This window comes from Serinus canaria, chromosome W (assembly GCF_022539315.1).
Source record: "Serinus canaria isolate serCan28SL12 chromosome W, serCan2020, whole genome shotgun sequence".
Taxonomy (NCBI): Eukaryota; Metazoa; Chordata; class Aves; order Passeriformes; family Fringillidae; genus Serinus; species Serinus canaria.
Genome location: NC_066342.1, coordinates 8539584 through 8563240, shown reverse-complemented (window position 1 = coordinate 8563240; position 23657 = coordinate 8539584). Strand labels below are relative to the sequence as shown.

Genomic DNA, 23657 nt, shown 5'->3' with positions numbered 1-23657 from the left:
CAAAACACATTCTCCTGTATATTGACTTGTGCAGCTTTTTCCCTGCTAAAATATTTGAAAAACACAAACCATAGACATAGTGTAGAAGTGCATAGAAAAAAATCCTGCATCCATTTTTTTAAAATTTGCATTTTTGTTTCACCCTTTTTACTAGGTTGCTGATTTCTTCATTTAATTTATGTTCAGCCATTCCTAAGGAAATACCAATTCTATGTGTACGTTTATTTAGTGAGAAAACTGCCATACTCCTTTACCCTAGTCAAAAGCAGGTTTTGGGTGTTTTCTAGGGATTTATTATAGCTCTGCTAAGTAGGTAATCTCTTAGCTTCATGCCCTTTCTTATGACATCGTAAGTGTAGCTCCTTATGACAGGAATTACCCCATATGGTTCAAAAAGATAAGAAAAAAAAAAGTTCAAGACACAACTCCCCAAAGTGAAATAATCCACTTTATCTGGATCTATCACACTGAGATTTACAAAGTTCTCAAATCTATTTTTTTTTGCTTTTATTTAGGAAGCGAAAATAAAACTTGTAAACTATAAATACAAATGCCAAGGTATTACATGAAATATCTAGGAGTACTTTATTATTTTTTAATTTCTCACAAATATTTCCTGTGGAACTCAAGAAACAGGGAAACAAAAGAAATTGAGTCTGTATACAATGAAAATCAAGTTAGATACTGACAATTTGTCAATTCATAAAAGTTTCTATCTGACAAAAATGAGCACTGAAAAGTACCAATTCATTGATTTCATCAACTGCTATTTTTAACTATATTTGCATTTAGCAATCTGTGTAGAACAGGTGTATTTAACCCACTTAACTCAGTGGCATCACAGTTTTAAAATATTTTTTGTCACCTATATATAGATATATATACACTGCAGAGGGCCAAAAATATGAAAAAAGGTCAAATTTCACACAATGTTAGCATTAATATATTTTTACTTTTTTTCCCCAAATAGCAAAGCCAAGCCAGTTTTCACAATGTTTCTTTAATTTGCCAAAAACGTGTAACTCCATTTATATCAAAGAAGCAGAAGAGTAAGCTAAACAGCAACTTTCATTTACGCATTTTCTTGGAGGGGGGGGGAAGGGTGTATTCATTTTAGATATTATCTTACATATATTAAAAAATGTCCACCAATAATAGGTTCACTAAATTTATTTAAAAATTGTAAAATACATCTTAGAAAAGAACATTACATTCTGCACACTGCCCTCAAAGGATGCCAGGGACATGTGAACAACCAGTCCTTTCCCCCCCTTCAAAAAAAAAAAAAAATTAAAAATTACAGTGTACATAAAGCAGGGTGTTCACAATAGCTACAGGAAAAATAAAAACACATTACAATTTACCACCACTGAACAAAAATAAAATCCACTCTGCTGCTGTTTCAAAATTTCAGTGTTAGTCTTGTGCAACCTTTTCCTACCCCAAATATTTGTAATGAACTAAAACATTACATCTGGCGAAAAGCAGATTCCACTACATCTCAAATGCAGAACACCTATGAAGCAGAGGAATGTTGGCTATTTTAACAGAAGCAGATATTAAAAAAAAAAAAAAAAAAAAAAGGTGCAGGACTCCTTCAGTTCTTCACTAGTCTTAGAAAAACTTTCCAGAATACTGCTTCACACTATAAAAAAGAAAAAATAATCTTGCATTAGAATCCTTCAACATCTGCATACTGCTTCACACTATAAAAGAAAAAGAAAAAAGCAGGTATTAGAATGATTGACCATACATTTTGCATCAATATTTACAATGGCATTCTTAAGCTATGAATTTCCAATACTATTTAAAGTAATAATTTGAAAGAGTAATGACTAATAATTATAGGCATTTAATTATTTAAAAGCACATTTAAATATTAGCAATCTAAAGCCAAACATTCAAGAAAACATTAAAAAATGCTATGATAGCCAACATGTTATTAAAGCAAAACTAGGTAAACTATGTCCAAAACTATTAATATTCAGAAGAAGAGAAAGTAATGCCAGCAAGGTGTGAAATGCTGCATAACAGCACCAATTGATTTCAACTTGTCCTGTAGAGGCATGGCCTGTGCCATATGGCAGACTGTGATTTGTTGTCGGTTTTCTAAAAACAACAAAATCACTAGTCTTCCACACAGAACTAGACCAACATCCACTGAAATCTTCTATATTTTCTACAGGTTCTATATAATTAATTACAAGTAATTTTTTTGCAGCAATTTTCACCAGAGAAATGAAAGGACTGCTTGGCCAAGGTGTCTTCCATCAAGATTAGTTTTGAGTGAATTTTCATTTTCATTAGAACAGAGAAAAGAGAATCAAGGCAGACCTACCACTAGAGAAGTTAGGTTCAATAGTTACTTAAATCCTGTCTTCTAAAAATTATATTACAGAGAAGAGCTTTAGAATGTAGTAGTAGGAAAGTCAGTTTAAAAATGATAGTAAGGATAGCATTAAGCTTCAACTTGCCTGTTCTGCAGTAAATACTGAGCATTTTGTATCTGGTCCTGCGTTCCTGTAATAGTTATTATTCGATCTTCTGAGCCTTCTAGTGGTTCATCGATTTTGATTGAAGCTCCTGACTCATGACGTATTTGTTTGATTCTCTGGCCTCCCTTTCCAATAATAGAACCTGCCAACTAGGGGAGAAAATAAAGCATTCATTTCTTGATATAACTTTCTCTGCACAGTACTGTTCAAGTAGCTTCCATCCATTTAGTTTTAAGAGTTTCAATGGAAGCTTACTCTTTTTACAGCCTCAAAGCAGCTGCTGTAATGTATATTATTAAACACAGGTGGGATAAAGTTGGAAGAACCAAGTGTTTGTAAAAACAAGTTATATAGACCATCTCTATTATTGAATATTAACAATTAAAATAGTTCAGTGCAATCTCTAAAGTCAAGACAAAATAAACATCCTTAAGAATAAACTTCCAGTGATTTAGAAACACTCACTTTACATTAAAAGTACTTATCAAGCATACCAAATACTTCTGATTTACTTACATAGCCTAAGAACAGACTGTGACTTTTTATTTATTTATTTAAAAACAATTGTAAAGCAAGTCAGCTTCACTTACATCTTTGGGAATTGTTACTTGTGTTGTGATGATGGGTCCACCAAGATCTCCATATGAACCACGGCCCCCTGTGTAAGAATAGTCTGATTTAAACATATGCATCAAGTCTCTTACTGACTAAATGAAGTGCATGTCAAAGTTCTCTATAAAAACTTACCATATCCAGAGCCACCCTCAAACTATAAGAAAAAGAGAAAGAAAAACCTAAATAGTGAAACCAGCTGTGATTCATTAACATGTTTTCATCTCAAGTATACTGTTAACTTTGAGCCTATTTTTTGCAAAAATCCTAACCCATAACCTTAATCTAAGTGTCATTAAAGACAAAGTGGGGAAGAGGGCAGACCAGGAACAAGAGGGCAGGGAGGAATCTCACAAGAACCTTTTAGCTAGCTCTGTTAAAATCTCTAAGAATAGGTAATTAAGATCCAGCCATACCAATTTACCAAGCAACCTTATCAATTCAGTTGGTAAACAGCTCTTGATATTGATCTACTCCTGACCCTTGAAGTAAACTAGTAATCAAATCCAAAGATCAGAGTTCAGCCTTATTACTACTACCTATACAGCTCAGAAGAAAAATAAAGTTTCAGTTTGGGACAAGACATTTACCTGGTAATTGTCAACCCTCCTACTCCATCTTAAGGAAAAACCAATTCAACTCTAATAACTTTATAACTTGTCTCTCTCCATTCAGACTATGCTACAATCCTTTGTATCTTAGAAGGGACAATCATGACACTTATTACTACTGTTCTGCTAAAACTATCATATAACAAATCCAAATCACTGTACTGCAGCACTCCTGACTGTTTTTATTTTTAGGACTGGTACTTGATATCAAGTGCTTAATTTGATCTAATACCTTTTGTATGCACACACATCCATTTTAATCTTCCTGTAGAAGCAGAAATAGATGTGCACACTTCTTTAGAACTCAACTGATAACACTGAAATACAGGAATCTGTGAACTACTTGTTTGCAGAAGTTGTAATACAATAATTTTTTCCAAAACAAAACCCAAACACCTGTCAGCTTTTTAGAGCCACATAAAAATGGAAGCTATTCAGAAAAAGTTGTTTATCTGTTTCTGAGCAACCTGTGGTGTGCAATCACATTGCTTAGCAATACTGACCATAATACAATATAAAAAGAGCTTGTAGTGGAGTGCAAAATACAAAACAATTAAGGACACTGCGTAGAACTTAATTCAGAGACTGACCAGAGCTGCATATTCCACACATACTCTTCTACCTATTTCTGCTGATATTTTGCCCAGGGAATCTCTTTTTTGGGCTAACTTGTAATGAACAATCATTTTCTTCATCCTTTCTGCTGCTTCCCCTCCCCAGACTACAAGACAGCAAATTAATTTGACAGCACATGAGTAATTCTAACTGCAGTGTTTATGTAAGCTAGGAACTAACATTTAATATTTGGTGGCACTTTGACATCTTCTACACAACATAAACACTTGCTGATACCCTTTGAACATTCTTCCCTAAACCCTCCAAGAGCAAGAAGTTTAATAAACACAAATCAAATGGAATATTTCAAATATATGGATAGGTAATGCACAAGTTTATCCAGAACTATAAGTAAAAAATTACTTCTGGCATTCCTCATTTGAAACAGGGGAAAGCACAACATGATGAAGTTAAAATAAAACATAGTCCTAAATAGATGCATCTACAGGGTGCTGACAAAGCAAGAGTCACAGTGAAAGTTACAACAGAAACAGTAAAATATGGTACAAAAGAGAAAATACAACAGAAAAGCTTCTCTTGGCTGTGCTGCTGCATGCTTCCATTGTGGAACATTAACTGCCTATATAGGATTCACTGTTTAGGACATAAACTGCTAATAACTTGAGTTACAATGACAGCTTTAGGGACTTTTCAAAGGTGCAAGCTGCCACTAACTACATTCAATCTCAAAAAATTCCAGTTATCATTTAAACAATTAAAATTATTTTCCTCAAAAATAAACTATTAAACTAGTCAAATAAAAGCATGAGCACACTCACCAACTCTGGTGGCTGCATGTCATCACAGGCATCTACATGACACTGCATCATCTTCCAGGGACAATGTAATAGAAGCAAAAGAGGAAATTAATCCAAATTAAGTCCATGTTATGGAGGTTTAGAGATAACTTGGCAAACACACACAGAGCAATATAGAGAAACATTTTTCTGCACTACTTAAATATACTACAAAGGCTCAAAAGTAAATAACAGACCAGTTACAAGAATTACTCCCTTTTACTTTCACTGCTAGGGAAATGTTACTGGTCACACTTCCTTTTTCCCTTGTTTCTGTGGCATAAACACATTTTCCTCTTACACAAAGGATTCAGACAGTTAAGGGCAGAGCAAAGCTTGAACAGTTGGTTACTTGGTTTTGTTACCTCTAAGTACTGGAACTGCACTATATAGTAAAAGATGCTACTCTCAGATACCAAAACCTTCTACTTCTCTTATGCATAAAAATAAAACAGGAAAGGCATTTAATAAAGCAAGTAACTGTCATTGATATATCTGTGTCACCAATGGGTCAAGAGGAAGGAGATAGCTTCTCATATGTTATTAATTATTTTCCATATACCCCATACAGCCAACAGCTAAACCAATAATCTACTACTGTCTAATTATATTGGAAATCCAACTACTTTTTTTTTAAGGGTGATATATAGCATATCTTTCCTTTAGTCTTCCTTAACAGATGTTGGGGAAAAAAATTCAACTAAATTATAAAAATACAAGTTGTAGTATCCACTTCAAATTACTATTATGGCAAAGGCCTTTGTTGAGTTAAAATATGCAACATAACATGGATGGCACACCAAAAAATGGATGATACCACTGATGAATTATTCTTTAAGAAACTAAGGGACACCTCCAAATCAAATGCCCTTGTCATTTTGAGGGACTTGATCTTGCTGGATGTTAACTGGAACACCACACAGCTGGTACAACCAGGGCCAGAAGAATCCTAAAAACACCTGGATGACATCATGGTACAGGTACTAGGGGAGCCAACTAGGAAAGGGGCCTTCCTTGATTTCTTGCTCGTTAACAGAGAGGGGCCCAAAAGTGAAGTGGCGATTGGTGGCCATCTTGGCCACAGTGACCACAAAACAATCAAGTTTAAAATCTCTGGTAAGAGGAAAAAAAGTGCCAGCAAAACTTCAACCCTGGACATGAGAGGAGACTTCAAGCTGCTCAGGGAACAAGTAAGGTCCCCTGGGAAAATGCTTTGGAAGGTGCTGGGGTCCATTAGTGCTGGTCACTTTTTAAGCACCACCTCCTAAGGGCACGGGCAATTCCCAAATGTTAGAAGTCAAGCAGGCGAGGCAGAACGCCAGCTTGGCTGAGCAAGGATCTTTTTCGGGACCTAAGGCAAAAGAGGAAGGTGTATGCCCAGTGGAAGCAAGGTCAGGTGATATGGGAAGAATACAGAGATGCTGCTTGCCCCAGTAGGGAGAAAATCTGGGCAGCTAAAGCTCAACTGGAATTGAAACTGCCAGAACTGTGGGGGACAATAAAGTTTTTAAAAATATATCAGTAGCAAAAAGGAGACCATAAATAATGTTGGCCTGTTACACGATGAAGATGGTTACCTCACAGAGACAAGGCAAACATCTTTAATGCATTCTTTGCCTCTGTCTTTAACTCACATGACAAACCAAGGAGGTCCCAGCGCCCTGAGCTGGAGGACCGTGACTGCAAGAATGATCAACTCCCAGTTAACCCTGTAGTTCAGCAGGATCTGCTGCTCCAGGTGCATCCCTATAAATCTATGGTGCCTGATGGGATTCATCCAAGAGTACCCAAAGAGCTGGCTGATGTCATTGTGAGACCTCCCTCAATGATTTTTGAACGATCTTGGGAATCTGGAGAGGTCCCAGGTGACTGGAAGCTGGCAAAGGTTGTCCAAATTTTCAAGGGCAAGAAGGATGACCATGGTAACTACAGGCCTGTCAGTCTCACTTCAGTACCTGGTAAACTTACGGAGATGATTATTCTGGGAGTTACTGAAAAACACATGATAGATAATGACTATGTTGCAGTCATTGGTCACAGTGAGCACAGCTTCATGAGGTGAAGGTCCTGCTTGACAAACTTGATTTCTTTTTTGACAAGGTAACCCACCCACTTGATCAAGGGAAGCCAGTTGATGTGATAATTTTAGATTTCAGTAAAGCTTTCAATACTGTCTCTCTCAGGATCCTTCTGGACAAAACGTCCAGCACACAGCTGGATAACAACGTCATGCAATGGGTGAACAACTGGCTCATAGTCAGGCACAAAGGGTTATAGTGAATGGGGTGACATCAGACTGGTGACCTGTCACTAGTGGGGTTCTGCAGGGCTCCATTTTAGGGCCAGCTCTCTTTAACATCTTCATAAATGACTTGGACACAAGATTTGAAGGTATACTAAGTAACTTTGCCAACAACACTAAAGTGGGAGGAGCTGGTGACTCCTTTAAAAGCAGGGAGGCCCTGCAGAGAGACCTCAACAAATGAGAGGCCATCACCAACCATATCAAGTACAAGGAAAAGTGCTGGATTCTGCACCTGGGATAGGACAACCCTGGATGTACAGACTGGGGAAAAAGATGTTGGAAAGCAACACCACATGAAGGGACCTGGGGGTCCTGCTTGATGGCAAGTTTAACACGAGGCAGCAGTGCCCTGGCAGCCAGGAGGGCCAATTGTGTCGTGGGATGCATCAGGCCCAGCATCACCAGCCAGTCAAGGGAGGTGATTCTCTTTCTCTGGTCTGCACTGGGGTGGCTCCACCTTGAGTCCTGTGTGCAGTTTTGGGTTCCAAACGAGAAGAAAGATATTAAGCTATTAGAGAGCATCCAAAGGCAGACTATGAAGATGGTGAAGGGTCTTGAGGGAAAGCCGTATGAGGAGCAGCTGAGGTCATGGGAGAAGGGAAGACTGAAGTGATACCTCATTGCAGTCTACATCTTCCTCAAAAGGGGAAGTGAAAGGGGCAGCACTGATCTCTTCTCTGGTGACTAGTGACAGGACCCAAGAAGACAGCACGAAGCTGTGTCAGGGGAGGATACCAGGAAAAGTTCTTTACCCAGAGGGTGGTTGGGCACTAGAAGCCAGGGCACTGGGCACAGCCCCAAGGCTGCCAGAGCTCAAGAAGCATTTGGACAATGCTCTCAAGCACAGGGTGGGATTGTTGGGGTCTCCTGTACAGAGCCAGGAGTTGGACTTAATGATTGTTGTGAGTCCCTTTTAACTCAGGATATTCTGTGATTCTATGAAAATATAAGTGCTCCTTTAAAAATGGTTCCTAAAATTTCAGGTGCATACAATTTTCTTCCCTACAGACTAATTTGTGCTAGTTACTACTGGTAACCAATGCAAATTAAATCAAAACCAAATACAACACTGACTGGATAAGACAAAATTATTAGTATGAATAAGAATTTATTGCCTTTTGCATGCAATTGAAAAATACGCATGCAATACTAACTGATGGGAAATTCCTTGGCCCAGAAGAGTAAAAATTGAAATTTTGTTAATTTTACTATTTATGTAGATGTGTCAAACATACTTTCTTCACTCTCTCTTTTTTGACATGCTCCTTAACATCAAGTCTCTTAAAACATAAAGTATGTTTAATATTTTTTTAGGGTATGTACCTTTATTGAAGTCCTAATACAGACACATGTATAAACACACACACACACACACACACACACACACAAATATATATACAATGATTTAGCAGTAGGAATCATTTGAATGACAAAAACCAGATGAGGTGTCTGAACATACACTACAACAGACACTGATTTAGCTCTTGTTTAACTCCAATTTAAAAATACTTTGAAAGCATTAGGCATAGGCCATTATAACAAAAAAAAAAAAAAAAAAAAAAAAGGGGAAGTGGAGGATTAAACAGCTTTATATGTACTTCACCTTATTTTTTCCCCGGTATGTTTTTGTGCATTTGTCTATCTAAAGCACTCATGGGGATGGGGGTGTTAAAAAAGAAATAGCAGAAATGCATTTGTGTTTTCTCAACTATCAAAATAGCTGTCATGGTCCATAGGCATTTAGTACTTACAGCCTAAAATATATACCACTGTAAATAAGAGAAACAATGCATGTATGGTTTTTAATAAAATGCTTCAGAATAAATGATATATATATTTATATATATATATATATACACACACACACACACAATTATTTTTTCCTCCCATCTTCAAATTTACAAGACTGTCAGTCTTGTTACATCTTAAAAAAGTCAAGTTTCACCATCCAGTCTTGGTTCACCATCTTATAAGTCTGAACTTTCTCATTTTTAGAGAAGAAATCTGGCAGAAAAAAAGGATTTCTGTAGATTTAACATCTCCAAGATGTTGATCTAAAGAGACTGTTCTTGCCTTTTAATGTATTTATGTAAAATGGCAGTCCTGCTCTCTGAAATTAGCCTTTCCCATGCATTACTTCACAAATCACAAGGATGTTGGTTTACTCTAAATGTTTCACTACAGAATGGTTTCTACGTGAAATGTATATTAGCTCAAGACCTTATATTTCTGGTATGACACTTTCAGCTTTAGCCTCACAATCCATGGAAAGACTTTTTATGTGCTTATACAATTAAGGATACTGGGATTATGGCTAGCCAAAAGTAGAAATTAAATAAGATCTGTGTCAGAAAGCAGTCCTCATTGTAGGCTGTCTATAAAACTCATGCATAAGGCAGCCAAAGTCATGAGCAGCTCCACTGTGAAGAGGAAGAAATAGAATTGCTTTTCAGAATGTGGAAAACAAACAAGCAGAGATGACTCCTATTTATTTGTAGAAACTCGTGTCAAGAAAGCCAAGGTCAACCTGATCAAAGTCAGACTAGAGTTCAAATAGATTTCTCTATTCTAAATGGAATGGAACACAACTAGAACACACTATTGCCCCAAGCTGAAGACTGTTCTCAACCACATACCCAAGGAAGGGCAGATTGCTCTGTTTATATGCCCTGACATTGGTTTTACCAGATGCAAAAAGGAAAAATCAAAACCCAAGCTTTGAAAACATGAAAATACAAAGAAGTGATCTTAGAGGTCTAGTTCATGACTCCTAGTTTAAGATTCTGAGTTGCATAGACAACTTGCTGGTTTTAATGTTGTGGGTTTGCTTGTTTTATTGTGGGTTTGTTTACTTCTTTTTTGGGAGGGTGGGGGTGGTCTGTTTGGTTTCAGTAATTTTAAATGCAAGTCTTTAATTTTAGTATTTCTGCTAGGCTTCTGGTGCCTCAATTGTGACATTGTTTCAATATGTTCTTCCAGTATGTGTTACTGGAAGTAATTGCCTCTTCCTCCCAAGGAGGCACCAATGGGAAAATCTCATTTAGGTAGCCTATTTCATAGTTCCTCTACTTTCTCTTCCATTTATTTAAAATAAAATAATCTCATCTAACCTGTCATTTCAAAGAATGGGCCAAACAGAGCTAAAAGAGGGAAAAAAAAAAAAAAAAAAAAAAAAGGAGATTGTTAACCAGAGGTTTACCTCCCAGATACCTAGAATTTCTCTTCCCGGGAAAGAGGATACAATAAATTACTACCAGGAAGTCATATTTCAGAGTACAACATGGAAGAATATCTTTACGCATTTTTTAATTCTCCCCACTGCCCAACATGGTTGAAATGTATCTAATTTCATTTAAAATTAATCGCATCAGTGGTCCTGGCTCCAAAACTTTTGAAATCATAGTAGATTTTTCAGACATAAATCAGCATAAAGAACTGAATTGAAAAAGCAATTATCTGCCAGACCAACTAGATCCCTTTAAAGATATTATTTATGTTCTCTTAAATTTTGTTAACATTTGTTGGAAAACATTGTTCTGACATGCTTTCTTAATCTGAACAGCCTTTCAATTTCTATTTTTGTCATCCTGATTTACAAGAAACAGTCTACAAGAAGGTCTGTGTAATTAAATCTGCAGGGACTGCTCTACCAACTTTCTATTCCGTCATTGATGGTAGGCAGGGAAGCACAACCAACCAGCCAAAATCCCACAAACCATAACCACACAGCAGATCACATCCTAAAAACTCTTTACACCTCTAACAGTTGTATTCTTGGGGAGACCATTTTTATGGCCAAAAGATTGTGGAGATATTAAAGTTTATCAGAGGCACACATGTTCCACACTTAAATGTATGTATTCAAGAAGTTTCCTCAAAGTGTTAACTGTATTTACTAAGCAAAATAAATTTTAGCCTCCTACCATTCCATCGTAACGGTCTCCAGGTCTACCTCTTCGGTCATAAGACATAAGATCTCTAAAATGAGAAAAAGCAGCAGCACATGACTCATGTTATGAACTAGTTTATATATTCCAATTCAAGTTTAAACAATTTGCACACAATTATGAATTTCTAAATGCTTTAGCCTAGTTCTGAATGACATAAAGTTACAGAACTACTAGTCCTGATAATACTGCAGAAATAATTAAATTCAAATGCTTTCAAAATTTTCTGGTGCAATACACACTCAATTATGAATAACTACTACCAACATGGAGTGTGAAACAAGTCCTGGAAACATGAGCACAATTCAGTAAATGTTACTCAACTTGTATAATGCACTTATACAACAGCTTACCCGCCACGAGGAGGTGGTGGAGGAGGAAGAGGAAGATTACGAGCTCTGCTGCCACCTCTGCCACCACGGCCTGGCGGAGGTGGCGGAGGTCCTCTACGAGGGCTCATATCATCATAATCTCTTCTTGATGGAGGCATAGGTCGTCCGCCACGACCAGGAGGCATTCGATCAAAGCCTCCTCTTCCACGCATGGGAAAGCCTACTGGACGTCCCCTTCTATCATCAAACATCATTGTGAAGCCACCATAGTCATATGTTTCATCATAGAAATTCGGATCATAAGGCTGGGCCCGTCCTTTAATTGGAGACTAAGACACACAAAAATAAAAATAACACCCCTCCCACCAGTCAGCACTGCTACAACTATATTTCATTAAATTAATATAATAAATTTATAAATATGAATTTATACATGCTGAATATGTTCTTTATTTCACAATACTCATAAGCAAGGCAGGGGTAGTGATATACTTCCTGAGAGCTTAACTATGATAGAGAAATTGCTGTTATCGATGGGTGGCACATACATTTGTCTCACTTCCTCCCTAATTTAAATTTTCTTATTTTATGGATATGTAAAGCATGACAAAGTCCCTTGGTACCAAAAATGTCTTCTCTCTCCAATAAGGTACACTCCAGTTCTAGCAAGCAGGAATAATTTCAAAGGGTGCTAACAGTCCAATGCTTATTTTGTTACTGGAGAATAGGCAATTAATTAAAAATAGAAATGGAAAGATATAATTTTCCAGCCAAATCATCCTTACTTTCATGAATACCAATGGAAGAATAAGTTTAAGACACATTACCTCAGAGATAAGATCCAAGATAATCTTGATACATTCCACAACTCTATCAGGTTTTCCACCAATAAGCACCACTCTATCAGTGGAATGAGGACAACATTCTTGAAAGAGCTTAATGGTGGTTTGAGTATTCTGTTGAATAGAAGAAAAGCAACCCCCAAAATTTTGAAATAGAAGTATTTTAAACAACTTTATGAACTTATTGAAAACACACACTAAGACACACACTAAAACATTTTAAAAGAAACAGTCAAATCATTCAACTTCTAGTCACTTTAAGTGAATGTGCTTCCAAGTTCTTACAACAAATTTAATCTTAAAATATTGTATTTTAAATACCCACAATGGCACCAGTTGGTATGAAATGCTAGTGAAAAATTTAGATTTTTGAAGTCTTTTAATTATGGCTCATCTACACCGTTATTTAATCAAATACAAGCAAAACGACCACATATTCATTATAAGCTTACAGGTTATATAAGCCTTCATATGTCATAAAAACATGCTTTGGATGCAAGACAGCAATGTTGCTAGGATTATGTCTATTCATCTTGCCTTTCCCTCACTCCACACAAATAGTAACTTATGCCTAAATGGACCTGGAATTGCATCTGATGGAATATGAGGAAAGGACAGAAAAGAACACTCTAGATTGATAGAGATCACTAGCTTTTTAAGACAAAACCTCATTCCTTCACAAAGGAAAAAGTGGCCTTTGAGGAAGTGAAAGTTAAAATACCCAAAAACTAAACAAACAAAACCCTAAAAAAAACCCACCCTACTTTTTTATAACTATATTCAAACATCTGTTAAATTATCATTAAATAGTTAATGGAGATCTATTCATGCTAAATAGTTTTCCATGGCTAACACCATCGATATAGCCTATTTAGCAGTTCCTGATGAATGGCATTTTAATTTAAAAAAGTATCCTTTATTTATAAAGATTACTGCTAATACACTTAAAAGCTTTATAAGTACTTCTGGGCTCTATCACCAACAGCTACTTCATGTATGAAATATGTTCTTAAGGATCTCATAGATCACAGATGAAGCTTACACTCACAGCATATTAACACACAAAATTAATTTGTTTATAGAATAAAAGCAGAATCTGAAAAGAATAGGAAACAGTACCTCTCTGAGTTCTTTGATTTTAGCACCCTTGACACCAATAATTCCTCCTGCTAGACTTTGGTGAATTAGAAGTCTTAATTCACAGTCAAAGTCACTACCTTTGTAGTGCTGGTACTGTAAGATGCATACAAGAATAAAATATTAGCCAGGGGAAAAATAATTGAAAAAATCCAAATACTAATTTTGATTTTCTTTGTTAAGATTTTTCTATAAACAGCATAATATGATTAAATTTACTTCTGAACTGTAATACTGTATTTACTATTTTTAAAAAAATCACATTTTTAAGTAATTTGCCTCAACACAAGGTGATATCAAATTACCTTTCTTTATTTCTTTTATTATTATTGCTGTAGTATAGAATTTTTATATATCCAACAGTGAAACACACTTGATTACAATGCAAAGGCAGAATGGAAATTACAGTAGAGCTACTTTAAATTGGGAACTAGTCAGGAAACAGGTGGTTTGAAGGGAAGGAGGCTGTTCCAAATATTATTCTTCAAGAAATTTTCTCTGTCCCCTATTAAAAAAATGCCAACACATACATTGAGAGCTATAGGTTTTCTTTCAAAAAAAGGCTAGGTTTAACGTTTTATTTTAATATATTAAAAATAGGACACAATCATCTAGAATTATCTTGTTTTAAAATCTAAATTTATACCTCTGAAAAAGAAACAAACCTAAGAGACATACCTCTTCCAAAGTAGGGATAATCTTCTTCAAGATTTCTCCAATTGTCTCTGTATCTGCACTTATACTCAAGATACTGTCAAGAGGCCATAGTGTCAGAAAACATAGAGAAGGTGAAAAGTAGCAGAAATAAGTTTATTATTCATAATCATACACACAATTCCAACAAGACTGACTACACAGAAGACCTTATAATTAATATTCTCCATTTAAAGTAAACCTGTTCACTGGATTTACAACACATGCATCTTCGTTTATGTCCAATACATACGCATGATGAATATAAGAATTTAGGGCTAGGCAGGTCTTGCAGAGAGAGCAAGAGAACTCACAAGAGCTTTTGGAAGGGCTCAGACAGATTAACCAGGCAAGAAATAGATGCAATATTTAAAGTATGAGTGAATATTCATCTTCTCCGCCACCACTAATTTAGTATACCCTTACCATTAAATTGGTAAAACTAGCACACCTTTTTGTAGAAAAGGTGAGGATATGTAAGTAGTCAACATTATATCTGGAGTAAGGTTGAGATACCAGTTAGAAATTAGATTACTAACGGACTCTGCAAAAATGCAACATAAATACAAGGGGAAAAACCCCAAAACAAAACAAAAACCCCACAAACAAACAAAAATGTAACACAAATGAGAAATGAAGAAAAGTGAACTTGAGTTAGTATTTCAGCAGAAATAATTATGAATGGACAATGCTGGGGGGAGAAAGGTGGGCCACAAAGACCAGAGCAAGAGACTCCTGAAACAATTTTATTTATAATACAGTAAATATACAACACTTGAAGCTGTGCTCTTTCCATTGAAATAAAATTAGTGGATTGTTTGGGTGGCCAACTCACGTAAAAATTCAGTGACAAAAAGACTTAATGGGGAAAATAAGACAGCAAACTTTAAAAAAAACAATACACGGTCTATAAGGGGATACTATTTATATCAAAGGCAGGTAATAAAATACATTTCTCTCTTTCTAATCAGGCAGTGAGGCATAAACTGTTGGGACATACCGCTCAGGGCCACTGCTGTCTGGGACTGAAACACTTGCATTGTACTGCATTGGTCATTGGCGTTCGTGGATGTTGGCATTGGGCATGGGCATTCAATCAGTAGTTGTCAAGTATGGTACCCGTTTGGCAACGAGCACATTTTTGGGCATAGCCAACCAGGGTTTTCACATGGGCGTTCAGGGGCGGATGGGCCAACGTCATGGTGGGCAACGCAGGGGCAAGTCGATCCAGTACATGGGTAACGGAGATATATGGCCAAAAAAACAAGGAGAGGGAAAAGGGGGAAAAGCAATAAATTTTAATTTAATACAAACTATACTTATTACTTTCAGTTAATGAAGCAAGTGTAAGTTGCTTTGAAGACTAACACAATAATGGATTGCTACATCAATGTGACTTAACAGTATGGATCTTCACAAGTTATGTTATCTGACTAACCTACATTTTACTTTAACAATTATGTTTCAGTAGCAGGCTGGCTCATGAAGGTAGACACAAAAACTGTTGAGATTCATATTACTGAAACCTTGGGCAAGTTGGGAAAGTTAGTATTCCAGACCAGTTAAATTATCTGGAGTAAAGTGATGTGTTTATTTACTTAAAACAAACAAACAAACAAAAACACTAGCTGCTAAAGTTTGTTGGCATGATTCCTGCCCATTTCAGCTTAATCCTCAATTCTAGTTGCAATAGTTTGTGAACTTAGATGGAACTGATTCTGTGATGATATATTAGCAAATATTGTGTTGAACACAGTCTTGCTTGAAAAAAAATGTAGCTGATCCTAAGTACAGGAGTGTAAACAAATGGAATTTAAGAAGCATTGCCAAGTTTTATAAATACATAACATTTACACTGAATGTGTGTCAATCACAAGAGTCAACCCGCATAAAATATGAATAGCTAAGTAAGTTATGACCATTTAAAAATGCTTCCAAGTAAAATAAAATGTTTCTTTACTGTTCTATACCTGTACCTAAATCATGCAACCTTAACATCAATGTTTTTGTGCTTTATGTCCACAATGTTAAAGCAAAAACAGATGGACCATTATGTTTTGGGATATTTTTTTTAAAGGGAGTTCAAAAATTCTTTTATCACTGGGTTAAGCCAGCCACCAAAGATAGTTTTCAATAGCACTATAATGGATTCACATGAATGGGAAATGGTATAGTTACAGGTTTTAAGTTTTACCAGTATTTCTAATGAGAGATGTTAACTCGTGTAATTTAGAGGAACCCTGTTTGAAAGCAAAGAGGTTTAATATAAACCTCTCCTCCCACATAACTTGAGCTGGGCTTCAATTAAAACACAAATTGAAAAACTAAAGTTATCTTCTCCAACAATCATTATAAGTGGCTTATGGGATTATTGTTGTCTAGGTTTGAATTTCTCAATTTCTAGAAAAGTTTTCAATGCAGTGCCCTGGAAGATTTGGTGTTAAATTAATTCAAACTCATGTATACTCACATCTGTACGAAGTGCCTTAATATTTTTGCCACCTTTTCCAATCACTGCTCCAGCATTCTGGAAAATAGTTTTCAGAATTTACATTAGGCTAAAACAGCACAGACTGTTTTTTTGAACCAAAGACTAAGAACAATGTATCTATTTCTGCATTACACCTTGCAGGGTGCATTTAAGGGTGGGGTGAGGCTTGTTTCCTTTTGAAAAGTTGAAATTAAATCAAAACAAACTGATGTGGTGTTACCATGAGGGAGAAAAAGGTAAAAAAAAAGATCAATGCAGAGATAAAAATACTCAGTAATATTTTTTCAATATTTAATTTAAATTTCTAGGCAATTCTGCCTGTATTCTCATACAATCATAGGTGGACAAGCAGATGAATAAAAAACTGGTTGGATGATTGGTAATAGTTAATGGATCTTATTGCACCTAGAGGCTGGTAAGACGTGGGGTACCACAGAGGTCTATCCTGGGATCTGACATGTTTAACACAGAATGATTTGGGTTGGAAGGGACCTTAAAGATGATCTAGTTCCAACTCCCTCCCCGCCACGGACAGGGATGCCACTCACTAGATCAGGTTGCTCAGGTCGCAACCATCTCATAGTTAGAATATGACTGAAAAAAAACCTTATGGGTTTCCATGTATGTTATATAAGTCAACAGCTTTGCTAGTTTATTTGATCACTTTTTAAATGTTTTTAAATTTCACTTTCCCACTCCAAACATTTGAGCAAATGCTACTTTTGATTGAAGCCTATGTAAGTCAACTGATCACTCAGGTAGGTACAGTCTGAAGAATGTAAAAAACCAACATAAACAATTGCTAATCTCCAGTTGCTAAAATCAAGAGGAATAAACTCATGATATTCAACAGGGGAAATTGTAAAACTAATTTTTTACCAGGCTATTTCAAGAACTACATGCAAAATTATTGCTTTTACTATGCAGTTCATACATGATGCTAACAGCACCAAAAGTATTTTGCAGCACTCCACATTACATGGCATTTCTAATGAATAGTCAAGTTGAGTTAAGGTAACATTCCCCTAACCTAAGACAAAAGACTGAGTTACTTCAGACAGCACAAACATCTGCATCAACTGGAAATACTAAAGGAGATTCATAAACAGCAGTTTTACTATGACAATTTATACTAGTCAATGAAGCAATTGCAATCCATGAAACATTACTCTCTTATATTTCCTACTGTTGATACTGATAGATTTATTAAATCTAGAGAAATTATTAAAATCTTGAGGAAGTCCTCATCTTGCCTCATATCTAATTTACAGTTATAAGCTAGATCATTCTCTAAACTACTTGCTTTCTAAAGACTAATACATAGTCATTCCCCTGGAAACAATTATGTTCTATTCAAACATGAGAAGTGGCTTATCATTTCTATGTATTTATTTTTTCAATAAGTACATTTTTTTAAAATCAAAGAAGTCCCAATGATTGTTAGACTCACCCTCAAAAAAAATTACTGAAGATCGCAATACACTTCTACTATCACTCATGCACACAAGTATTCCTAAATAAATTTTAAATAAAGCACAAGTTCTTTCTAAACATACACTGTCACCACTGTCTTAAGCAATGGTATAAGCAGGAACATAGTATGAATACTAAGAGCATACTTTGCTTTGAAGCAAAATGCGCAATTCAACCATTTCATCTGTATTCCGAGACCTTTTGAAGGCCTGTTCTTCTTCCATATCTTCTGCAGGACGTTTGCCTGTAGACAGGTCCATAGGGGGGAAAACATAAATGTATATTTAACTTTCTAAGTCATGATAAAACTATATATCAAGTTATGCACTGTATTCCTAGTGAAGCATTCCCTCCCATTAGCCCAATGCTAACTTCTGACATCTACCCTGAGCACCTTTGGACAGAAACAGGTTTTTACTTCATCAGTCTACATATCAATTAATAAGTGAAGACTCATTCAAATCTATAAACTACAGCTGAAATGCAAATTTTTAAAACTTGGTGAAAAAATAACACTGTTTACAACAGTGCTGCACCACCTACTTAGTATTTCTTTTACAACTGGGAAAACCTTAAAGCACATAAGATTAAAAGTAGCTTGTCCAATACTGAAATACTGGTGAAACAGTAGGAAAGCAGTATTTAAAAATCACTTTAAAAAACTGGCCTGAATCAATACTAATGCTCTAACTCTTCTTCACTAATTATGTCCAAAAGGTTTTTCATTTAGCTAATATTTAGAGATATTCCACATATATATATATTCCCTCAAACTAACAACTGCTATAAATTAAATACAGTAATAGATATGCCTAACAGTATATTTATGTGATCACATTGTCCACACAAATACTGAGCATTTAGCTATCAAATATTTTCAAATCTTTCCTTATAACTTTTAGTTACTTATACCATGACTAAAATACTCCCAAAGAAAAATTACATATTCATGATACAAAAATCACATAAAATCACATGGGCCATTTAAAAATTAAAAGATTAAATGAAGCATTTGATACAGTTAAAGCATTTCAAAACAGTTAGAAACATCAAGACTCAAAAAGTTTCCTTCCCCCAAAATAAAATAGCCCTTTAAAAAATTTACCATTTGTCTCTGTGTTGGTAAAGGTTTCCTCCTGTTGTTCAGTCTCCATTACCTTTTATTCTTAGGAGTGAAGGTAAAATCTGTTGCAGAATAAAAAAAGAGATAGTACACTATTTGGTGGGGGAAAAGGTTAATTGTAGATCATACTAATGGGAAAAGCAAGAAGAAATGCCTGCTTTTAGAGTTTACCAGGTTTATATATACTTGCAGAGCAAACCCAAGTGTTCTGGGCAGGATCAAAACCCTACTGCTTCAGAAGCCTATGAAAACAGCATAGATTAGGCTCTGTTCACTTACAGGTCTGATTCTTGTTACAACTGAAAATGGGGCTTTGACCTGAGATTTTGCTGCAAAGCTTTTCTTTATTAATGAAAAAACAACAAGACCAAACACATCACTAAGAGGAGAAATAATAAAGTACAAAGGCTTACAGATACACAATTACACTCCGAATTATTTCAACCTTGCTCATTTTCAAGCATTTGCTAGTTTTAAGCAATCACATTTATTGACAATGACTTTCAAATATTTAAAGTGAATAATTACCTGGGTCCTACTTTTAGGATGTTATATACCATATCTTGAATTTCCTTTTTAAGAGATGCTATGTTTCAATATGCTAATTGTTTAGTTCTAAATTTAGACTAAACAATTTAGACCAAAAGTTATAAAATAATTGTTGGTGATTAGACGTTTTCTATCAACTTACTAGTATGCCTTCCATCAATATAACAGATGAACAAAACATTACACACAAGCCACTCTTGAAAAATTCTGTTAAAAATAGCACACTATAATGTATAACCTTTGCATACAGGTATGAAGAATCTCAAAAGCAGACTAACTTTTCTGACCTTGTGAAACAGGTACCTCGTACAAGATCTGTTTTTGCTAAATCCACGACTTAAGGATACTTGTAAAACGAATTAGAAGTCCAGGCAGAATAATTTTGCACCTTATTAAAAAATTAATTTGTACAGATAACAGCCAAACAAAGAACGTTATTTTCCTCCCTTTGGATTTTATTGCTCAACTTTTACAGCCTGAACAAATGGTTGATACACATATATACGAAGAAAAAGTGAGGTATGTTTAATTTTTTTAAAGCATCATTTTTATCATCCGTTAATTTCTAAGTTACCCTAGTTTTGCAGGCTAACAGCAAGCATTGCCGGTAGGTATGCAATCTTTTACAGTCGCTGCTGAGACACCACCTCCCCAGCACATGCTAGTATTTCCAGGCCCCTAATTTGAGCTAATAGAAAAAGCACCGCCTAAAGAATAGCCAAGTGTCGAAACAGACGCTGCTAGAACGCAGGGATGGGGGCAGGAAGAGAAATTTCATCAGGTTCAAATGGCTAACCCTTCGAGACCGTATTCTATTTATGACCCTCACAAAAATTCTAGAGCTACCAGGAGAAAAAGTGTAATATACTGTTCAGGACAAAATGCTCTTGACTAGTTGCTGTGCTGTTGTGCTCTTTTGTGCAAATCGGGTTTGCAGGGTTAAATTGGCTAACGCAAAATTTTTAAAAACATCTAAAGAATAAAGCAGCCATGGACATGAGTAGAGGGCTGGGAGATGCCGGTGTGTCTCTACCCCGCTGCCTCCGGGACTAAGGGCCCTTCCCGCCCGGACGCCTCCACTTCCACAGCCCACGCGCCAGTCTGCTCAGGCTAACGTTCACCTTTAGCCCTCGCGCAGCTTTTAAAACCAGCCAGCCGCCGAGCGCTCGAAATCCTAGCTCACGCCCTAGGTGGGAGGGGGAAAGGCGCCGTTACATAACCCCCACAGTCCGAGACCCACCTCCGCGGTGGCGGGGACCAGCAGAAATGGCGGCCGCTGTGATGGCGCCTACCCACTGCTAGGCGGAGCCGTGAGCCGAAAAACCACCACCACGCGGTCACAAGATTTCCCCCACTCCGACCAGAGAGACACAAAGGAGGCACTCAGAGGCCCTCACCCCAGCTCAAGCAGGGCCGACAGAGCGCAACAGCCCTGCCACGAGAACTCTAGCATGGCCCCTAAAAGCAGGCTCTGCTGCAGAACGCTCCCCAATCATTTTGACACGGCTGCTTCCGCACAGGCCGCAGCAGAGTGCCCTCGTCTTCCTCTCTGCCCACCAAAATTTCAAAAAACTCACCCCATCCATAGCTACCCTAGGTAGGTACCAGAAAGGGGCGGCGACCGCCCCCCCCCCGGCCTTAGCACGCACCCGCTAGTGAGACCAGCCTCCACCACATCGCCACTCCGGGAATGGCACCAGTTGGGCCGCCGTGCTCGCACTAAGGCCACCGAAGCGCGACGACTGAGACACAAATCATCCTTTTCGCCCTTCCCTTGGGGCAGATGGAGCCCCTTGGGTCCGCAGGTTGCACAAAACCACTCCACATTAGCTAAGGAGTCATCACTCCCGGCCCCCTCCTTCTCCACGCAGCAGTCCCCAGACCTACTCAATTCCGCCGCCCCGCGCAGTCCCTGCGAGAGTCCAAGAAAATCCTGAGGCCCAGCGGCGACAGGCCTCCCGTGTTTTTGTGTCACACAACAGGGTTGGGAGGGGTATGATCAACAGCTTCGTTTCCTTCAACCCGGCTTAACCCATCCCCCCTTACCCCACCCCCAGTGCAAGCAACACCCCCTCCGAACCGCGCTTACCTGCACCCACCACGTACAGGAAAAAAAAGGCGAGCAACTCCTACTACGAACACACATCCACCAGCACCGCCAAATGACTGGCCGAACCACTTCCTCTCCTCCCCCTGTGGGGGACGCACTGCGGCCCCGTTGGGTAAGGCAGTTGCCCATCAGGGCAGGGATGGCCTCTAGTTCGCCCCGCCCTCCGTGTAGACCGCGGCGAGACAGGCCTAAGTAATCACAAGAAGAAGAGCACTATCCACCCTACACCGCTGCAGTGTGCCTAGGTTGTTTGTTTGTTTTACCTGCTTGATGGGGGCTACGAGAAGTGCGGCAGGAACAGTGGAGACAAAAGAAGGCAGCAAAGGAGAGCGACCTCAGAGGTTTTTTGAAAAAAATGGCGCCTGCGAAAACTCCGTCTTGTGCTTGTTCCTTAGCACTGGAGGAGGCGGGGCAGTGTTCTTGCGATGCTTAAAGCCGCGCGTGGCGCCACGCCTCCTATTGGCTGTTAAGTTGCGGGGTGTTTTTGGGGTTGTGTACAGAGGGCAGGTGTATTCTCGTCTTTCTTCCCACCTACAACTCAGGTGAGGGGAAGCAGGCTGCCCCGCTGGTTCTGCCCGCCCGCTCGTTCGGCACCGCACCTGCCTCAGATAAGTGTATGGGGTGGTTCGGCTGAGGGTAGGGTGTGGGGAAAGGGGCTTGGGTTCTGGTCAGCCTGTTTGAGGAGTAGGGAGGCATGTGTTGTCCTTAATGTGACTCTGGTGGGGCGGGCCACGTCGTCTTAGCATCCATCGCTGTCCACTGCAGCTAGTCGGTGTCCTCAGGGATGTGGGGTGACAGCTAGCCTTACCGCCCCCGGGAGTCTTGGCGCAGGGTAGAAGCGCCACGCTGGTGATAGACTGTCTAAGGACTGCATGGACGACATGAGAAACATATCGAAATGAGTAAACAAATGGGTTATTTCCTATAAGTAACTGTACCGTTTTTTACAAGTGGTAGAGTTTTGGGGCAAACTTAAAGGCAGGGTGTTTTTTTATTAGCTGCAGGTTATAATGTCAGAAGACAAAAACTTTGTGGTTTTTTACTCTTCTTATAGTAATTTTTCTTTGGTGTAATTCTGTAGGGAGGTTGAGTTCCTTGGTCATCCCCCTTTAGGGGATAAATAGGTTCCAAGTGCAGTTATACAATTTAAATGTGCATAGATGCTTCCAAAACTATCAAGAAGTTAGAGCTTATTAACCACTGATGTTCTTGAGACAATGACCACCAAAATTTGGTGCTATTATAGCCAAATCCTGGACTGGGTCTCTAGATAACATTGATAGATCAGGCTAGCCTTCTGTTATCAGTTCTAAAGCTTTAACACGATTAAAGTGTAAAAATCACCTCTATGATACAAATACAGACCCCAGCCTGTTTATATTGTAAATGAGGCTTCTCACTTGTGCTCTTCACAGTGCTAATGAGATGAGAGAATAATTTCTGATTCTGAAAGTTAGATGTTTTAAGTCTTAATAGAAACCTCACAAGGAGCAATGAGTCCAGGGTTATAAACACAAAAATTTCT

The 23657-nt window shown here is 37.8% G+C and overlaps 1 protein-coding gene across 12 annotated transcripts; it reads right to left on the bottom strand.

Moving 5' to 3' along the window:
- Nucleotides 1–430: 430 nt before the first annotated feature.
- LOC103823413 (heterogeneous nuclear ribonucleoprotein K) lies at nucleotides 431–22559 on the bottom strand. Of its 12 annotated transcripts, none has more exons than XM_050986403.1 (15): nucleotides 22396–22559; nucleotides 19456–19535; nucleotides 18497–18594; nucleotides 16857–16913; nucleotides 15387–15430; nucleotides 14372–14444; nucleotides 13676–13789; nucleotides 12542–12670; nucleotides 11736–12043; nucleotides 11359–11413; nucleotides 5113–5163; nucleotides 3243–3264; nucleotides 3086–3168; nucleotides 2475–2644; nucleotides 431–1706 (listed from the first exon to the last, which is right to left on the bottom strand). In XM_050986403.1, exons 2-15 carry the CDS (start codon nucleotides 19502–19504, stop codon nucleotides 1673–1675), a joined length of 1287 nt encoding a protein of 428 aa, XP_050842360.1. In that variant the 5' UTR covers nucleotides 19505–19535; nucleotides 22396–22559; the 3' UTR covers nucleotides 431–1672. The 12 variants fall into 12 exon arrangements, with proteins under 12 accessions (XP_050842360.1, XP_050842355.1, XP_050842362.1 ...); XM_050986398.1 differs by having other exon boundaries at nucleotides 18497–18607; nucleotides 19457–19535; XM_050986405.1 differs by lacking the exon at nucleotides 22396–22559 and adding an exon at nucleotides 22112–22277 and having other exon boundaries at nucleotides 431–1645.
- Nucleotides 22560–23657: the final 1098 nt, after the last annotated feature.